General features: G+C 42.1%; 1 protein-coding gene across 1 annotated transcript; it reads right to left on the reverse strand.

Annotated features, from left to right (window-relative positions):
* Positions 1-51: 51 nt before the first annotated feature.
* Positions 52-2,589, reverse strand: LOC100196191 (breast carcinoma amplified sequence 2). The gene is given in 7 exon segments (NM_001141220.2): positions 52-629; positions 723-803; positions 966-1,016; positions 1,267-1,428; positions 1,576-1,646; positions 1,825-1,917; positions 2,416-2,589. Coding segments are annotated over 7 exon segments (678 nt in total). The 5' UTR covers positions 2,509-2,589; the 3' UTR covers positions 52-502.
* Positions 2,590-7,463: the final 4,874 nt, after the last annotated feature.

The following is a 7,463-nucleotide window of genomic DNA, read 5'->3' on the forward strand; positions in this document are numbered from 1 at the left end:
TGTTGGTAGTACTGTTGACAGTAGACATAACCAATCCATGAACAAACACATGTCTCAACATCATTTTATTATAAGTGTATTTAAAAAAAAAAAAAAAATATTACATGTACAAAAACTTTTTGTATCACAAATGTTCTAAACATGCTAGCATGTTTTTGTGCACAGGTACTTGACTATATGCAAAGAAATCATGTGAATTTGGTAGACAGCATCATTAGTTATGCTTAACTCTACCTCATTTTAGAACTATTTAAATTGACAAACGTTTAAAAATTGACAAGAGTTCACTTCTTAAGTGATCTCGAGGTACAATGAAAAAGCTCTTCACACGGCCCATGGTTTTTCAATGGTCACTGTCTGACACTAATCTAAAGAAACTGTGGAGCCAAGGCAAATATGTTCTTCTGAAAGTATTGAGAGTCCTTTTCTTTTCATGTTGGTTCTCAGCTGCAAGCTTAACATTTTATTTTTTGTAGAAGAGGTCTCGCACAAGGCTCGAGTTCTAGAAGTCCTGTCGAATATTTTCCTTGTTCTCGTCACCCTGTTGCTGTTTGAGCTGTCCAACTTCATTCTCCAACTGGACGATGGCACGTTCAATCTCATAGTTCTTACTTACGAGGGACACCCAACTGTTACGAGAGACAGCAAGGATTTAAAAATCATTGACAATCATACCACATTTAGAGAACAGTAATGAAAAATACAACATTTACAGAACTGACTTTGACTCCAGCTCTCTCAGCTTGGCCCCGCCTGCAAGCTGATCATTCTTTCGTTGCCAGTTCAAGTCCTGAATCTGCTTTCTGCAAAAATGACAAACAGAAAAGGCTGTTAAAAAAACATTTATGCAGAAGCTTGTTGACAGTTTGTCAGACTCTTTCCAAAACTACAACTAAACAAGCTAACCATGAATGTGATACATGACTTGTAAATCTTAACAGAATATTTTCACACCATTTACTTACCTAAATTTCTGTAGTTCCTTTTGAGCCAATTCAATCATAAAGGCCAGGTTACTGTAGAGTGGAAATAATGACCAATATTAAGGCAATGTCAAAAAGTTCCTGTGAACCTATACTTTACTCTTCAGGACAAGCATGTGTAAACCCCCCCCCCCCAAAAACAGCTCTTCTTTCCTGTCCGATTTAAATCACTAATCGAGCCCCATTTGTTAAGTCAAATCAGTTTGGTTGTCCTCTGACTCTTTCCTGGACTTTAAGATAAATGAAGAGCTCTACTGTGCACAGGCAGCAGCCACTGACTCACTCATTGTAGACCTTCCATGCGTTGGTGCCATAGTGTGCCATGAGTTCCAGGTTCTCAATGCGCACTGCCTGATGCTCCAGCTGAGCCATGGAGTTGTTCACACAGTCCTGCCATGCAGTGATGTCATTCTTCTGCCCCGACGATGGAGCTGGAAGCTCATATCTGCACAGATTAAAAATAAAACAGTTGGGTGTACACTCCGGACAACGAGGGTTTAAATGCATCACGTTAGAACTGAATGGGTGAATGTTAACAATATTTTTTAACAGGACTATTTTTGCTATGTGCAAAAGAGTAGACTGGGTTGACCTCTTCATGCTGAGAAGTTCCAGAGGCTGCCGGGCTGCTAGCCTCTCAAACTCGTTCCTCATGATTTCAGTCTGATGGGTGATATATAAGCATTAGTATTTGCTTCACATAATGTAATTGTACAGCATCATAGATTACACAGTTGACAGTGAGTCAGTCAAAATCCATAATCATATAACAGCATGACATGTGCATATTCATTTATGGCTTTTTGTTAATAGAATGTGGAACTGTGTAAGTGATACTTACTTCAAAGGTAGTGAAATCAGGTGTGGGTATATAACTGAGATAGTTCTTTGTCGGTCTGTATCTGCGAGTCTCCTCTTCTACCAAGGCTGCAGCCTGTGTATGGAAATAAATACATATGAACAGACAGCATAGTACTACAGTAACGTTAAACTAGCTAGACTCGTACCTCTTTGAGGGGTGACCTAGCTAGCTACTGTATGTTATTGTACGTTAGCCGATGATGGCGGTTGCTTGAGGCATGATTCTAAAACGACCAGATGAGCAAGACCATGCTGTTTTTTTAAATTGGCAGTAGCCTGGTAACGTTACTTTGCTTCCATGGCTTGCTCATGTCTATCATAGGTCCTTGGGACGTCACCCCATTTTACGTTGACATTTTAGTCACTTAGTAGACGCTCTTACGCTTCGATCACACCGACAGTGTTATGGAACACCAGCAGTACATTAATTGTTGCCATCCCAATAAAGTTGACATGTGAAATGGTTAAGGTTAGGTAAGGGACGTTCTAAGGATCCCTGCTTGCTAACTATAGCTAGACTAGCGAACGTTAGTTAGCAACTGATAACAATGCCTATGGAGCAGATACTTACCGCCTCTCTGACGCCAGCTGCATCATAACCCTGGTCAAAATACGGTAGGGCATCTACAAATACGTCACCAGCTACTGATGAAGTTCCAGACATATTCAGTTTAGTTGTTTGTTTGTTTACTAGCTAGCACCGCTAACTAGCTAGTTGTTTTAGCAGCAAAACAACGCGGTCGTCACTAGTTACCACAGCCACAAAGTCATAAACCCCGCCATTTATACAATTTGTCTTATCATTTTAAACCTAACCACTCTGCTAACATCAACCCCAACCTTAAATTATGATCAAAAAGCAAATGTTCGTTTTCATGAAGTTTTACGATATAGCCAATTTTGACTTTGTGGCTGTGCTAATTTGTGGAACCCTAACAACGTGGCCGGCCCGAAGATTTTTATAACTAAACCAAGATAGATTACAGCCTGCCGTTTTCAATTGGAACAAATTAGTCGTAGAGGGGAGAACAAGAAAGCATGTGGGCCGAGCTTAACACGAGTTTGCGAGATCCTATTGGCGCGTTCTAGCCTACATCTGCATATTTCCGTTAGGGAACGCCACCTCTGTAGTGCGCGTGTGCAATAACTAAATTCGCCTTTGCACTCCTTTTGCAAAGGTAAAGTCTACTAAACTTAGTCCACTCTGTTCATAACATATTCTAGTTTTGGGAACAGAAAACTGTATCGAGATCAAATGTTTCATCGATGAGTTAATTTGCAGAATGTCTGCCAAAATCAATAACGTTCCATATTTGGTAGTGAGTGGAAAGGCCAAGCGGATGCATCACATTTGTACATCCGGTAAAAGATCTGTCTCATTGTTCTATCTGTGGCCTCTCGCTCCTGCTGTCTTCCGGGAGTCTGAACATATTTTCCTTTGGCGTTTGATGGTGGCCTTTGGCTTTATAGCGCCCCCTACGCCCTGGAGTAGTTCTTTATCTAAATTACTTTTTCATATGCAACATAGCTAGTAATAATATCTAATTTGCATCCTGAAGTTAGTGTTCATTATGTAATAGTTTATTTAGGTCAGTGTTTCCCAAATTCGGTCCTCGGGACCCCAAGGGGAGCACGTTTTGGTTTTTACCCTAACAGTACAATGTTGATTCAAATGATAAAATATAGATTTTTACTTGAAATCAACTGTGTACTGCTATGCCAAAAACCAAAATGTGCGAAGTTTGGGAAACCCTGATTCAGGTCATTAGGACTAATTAACACAAAAATAGCATGCCTTTAGGAAATAAAATATATTGTTGGTGACAGTAGTGGAGACATGAATGAATACCACACTTACATTTAGTATGAGCACATTTATTAAAGAAAATGTATTGTGGACATTTCACTTGCAATTTCTTTTATATATACATAGTACCAGTCAAATGTTTGGACACACCGACTCATTCAAGGGTTTTTTCTTTGTTTTTTACTATTTTCTACATTGTAGAATAATAGTGAAGACATCAAAACTATGAAATAACACATGGAATCATGTAGTAACCAAAAGTGTGAAACAAATCCAAATATATTTTATATTTGAGATTCTTCAAAGTAGCCACCCTTTGCCTTGATGACAGCATTCTTGGCATTCTCTCAACCAGCTTCGAGGTAGTCACCTGGAATGCATTTCAATTAACAGGTGTGCCTTGTTAAAAGTTAATTTGTGGAATTTATTTCCTTCTCTATGCATTTGAGACAATCAGTAGTGTTAGAAGATGGCCCTATTTGGTAAAAGACCAAGTCCATATTATGGCAATAACAGCAAAAATAAGCAAAGAGAAACAACAGTCCATCATTACTTTAAGACATGAAGGTCAGACAATGCAGAACATTTCAAGAACTTTTAAAGTTTCTTCAAGTGCAGTCGCAAAAAACATCAAGTGCTATGATTAAACTGGCTCTCATGAGGACCGTCACAGGAAAGAAAGACCCAGAGTTACCTCTGCTGCAGAGGATACGTTCATTAGAGTTACCAGCCTCATAAATTTCAGCCCAACAAATGAATGCTTCAGAGTTCAAGTAACAGACACATCTCAACATCAACTGTTCAGAGGAGACTGCGTGGCGAGAATCCGTCTCCGCACCACGTGCTCTCACCACTGGTGTCCCCAGGGCTCAGTTCTAGGCCCTCTCCTATTCTCCCTATACACCAAGTCACTTGGCTCTGTCATATCCTCACATGGTCTCTCCTATCATTACTACGCAGATGACACACAATTAATCTTCCCCTTTCCCCCGTCTGATAACCAGGTGGCGAATCGCATCTCTGCATGTCTGGCAGACATATCAGTGTGGATGACGGATCACCACCTCAAGCTGAACCTCGGCAAGACGGAGCTGCTCTTCCTCCCGGGGAAGGACTGCCCGTTCCATGATCTCGCCATCACGGTTGACAGCTCCATTGTGTCCTCCTCCCAGAGTGCTAAGAGCCTTGGCGTGACCCTGGACAACACCCTGTCGTTCTCCGCTAACATCAAGGCGGTGACCCGATCCTGTAGGTTCATGCTCTACAACATTCGCAGAGTACGACCCTGCCTCACACAGGAAGCGGCGCAGGTCCTAATCCAGGCACTTGTTATCTCCCGTCTGGATTACTGCAACTCGCTGTTGGCGGGTCTCCCTGCCTGTGCCATTAAACCCCTACAACTCATCCAGAACGCCGCAGCCCGTCTGGTGTTCAACCTTCCCAAGTTCTCTCATGTCACCCCGCTCCTCCGCACACTCCGCTGACTTCCAGTTGAAGCTCGCATCTGCTACAAGACCATGGTGCTTGCCTACGGAGCTGTGAGGGGAACAGCACCTCCGTACCTTCAGGCTGTGATCAGTCCCTACACCCAAACAAGGGCACTGCGTTCATCCACCTCTGGCCTGCTGGCCCCCATACCTCTGCGGAAGCACAGTTCCCGCTCAGCCCAGTCAAAACTGTTCGCTGCTCTGGCACCCCAATGGTGGAACAAGCTCCCTCACGACGCCAGGACAGCGGAGTCAATCACCACCTTCCGGAGACACCTGAAACCCCACCTCTTTAAAGGAATACCTGGGATAGGATAAAGTAATCCTTCTAACCCCCCCGCCCCCCCCCCAAAAAAAAGATATAGATGTGGTTGTTCCACTGGATATCATAAGGTGAATGCACCAATTTGTAAGTCGCTGGATAAGAGTGTCTGCTAAATTACGTAAATGTAAATGTGAATCAGGCCTTCATGGTCAAATTACTGCAAAGAAACCACTACTAAAGGACACCAATAAAAAGCAGAGACGTGCTTGGGCCAAGAAACACGAGCAATGGACATTAGACCGGTGGAAATCTGTCCTTTGGTCTGATGAGTCCAAATTTGAGATTTTTGGTTCCAACCTCCGTGTCTTTGTGAGGCGCAGAGTAGGTGAACATATGATCTCTGCATGTGTGGTTCCCACCATGAAGCATGTAGGAGGAGGTGTGATGGTGTGGGGCTGCTTTTCTGGTGACACTGTCAGTGATTTATTTAGAATTGAAGGCACACTTAACCAGCATGGCTACCACAGTATTCGGCAGCGATACGCCATCCCATCTGGTTTGCGCTTACTGGGACTGTCATTTGTTTTTCAACAGGACAATGACCCACACCCCCAGGCTGTGTAAGAGCTATTTGACCAAGGAGAGAAATGGAGTGCTGCATCAGATGACCTGGCCTCCACAATCACCCGACCTCAACCCAATTGAGATGGTTTGGGATGAGTTGGACCACAGAGTGAAGGAAAAGCAGCCAACAAATGCTCAGCAGATGTGGGAACTCTTTCAAGACTGTTGGAAAAGCATTCCTCATGAAGCTGGTTGAGAGAAAGCCAAAAGTGTGCAAAGCTGCCATCAAGGCAAAGGGGTGGCTACTTTGAAGAATCTCAAATATATTTAGATTCGTGAAACACTTTTGGTTACTACATGATTCCATGTGTTATTTCATCGTTTTGATGTCCTCACTATTATTCTACAATGTAGAAAATAGTAAAACTAAAGAAAAACCCTTGAATGAGTAGGTGTGTCCAAAGTTTTGACTGGTACTGAGATGTGTGTGTGTGTGTGTGTGTGTGTGTGTGTGTGTGTGTGTGTGTGTGTGTGTGTGTGTGTGTGTGTGTATGTATGTATGTATGTATATATATATATATATATATATATATATATATACATATATACATACATACATATACACAGTTGAAGTCGGAAGTTTACGTACACTTATGTTCGAGTCATTAAAACGTATTTTTCAACCACTCCACAAATTTCTTGTTAACAAACTATAGTTTTGGCAAGTCAGTTAGGACATCTACTTTGTGCATGACACAAGTCATTTTTCCAACAATTGTTTACAGATTATTAAACTTATAATTCAGTGAATCACAATTCCCGTGGGTCAGAAGTTTACATACACTAAGTTGACTGTGCCTTTAAACAGCTTGGAAAATTCCAGAAAATGATGTCATGGCTTTAGAAGCTTCTGATATGCTAATTGACATAATTTGAGTCAATTGAAGGTGTACCTGTGGATGTATTTCAAGGCCTACCTTTAAACTCAGTGCCTCATTGCTTGACATCATGGGAAAATCAAAAGAAATTAGCCAAGACCGCAGAAAAATGTAGACCTCCACAAGTCTGGTTCATCCTTGGGAGCAATTTCAAACGCCTGAAGGTACCACGTTCTTCTGTACAAACAATAGTACGCAAGTGGAAACACCATGGGACCACGCAGGCGTCATACCGCTCAGGAAGGAGACGTCTTCTGTCTCCTAGAGATGAACGTACTTTGGTTTGAAAAGTGCAAATCAATCCCAGAACAACAGCAAAGGACCTTGTGAAGATGCTGGAGGAAACAGGTACAAAAGTATTTATATCCACAGTAAAACGAGACCTATATCGACATAACCTGAAAGGCCGCTCAGCAAGGAAGAAGCCACTGCTCCAAAACCACCATAAAAAAGCCAGGCTACGGTTTGCAACTGCACATGGGGACAAAAATTGTACTTTTTGGAGAAATGTCCTCTGGTCTGATGATACAAAAATAGAACTGATTGGCCATAATGACC

Source organism: Salmo salar, chromosome ssa13 (assembly GCF_905237065.1).
Source record: "Salmo salar chromosome ssa13, Ssal_v3.1, whole genome shotgun sequence".
NCBI lineage: Eukaryota > Metazoa > Chordata > Actinopteri > Salmoniformes > Salmonidae > Salmo > Salmo salar.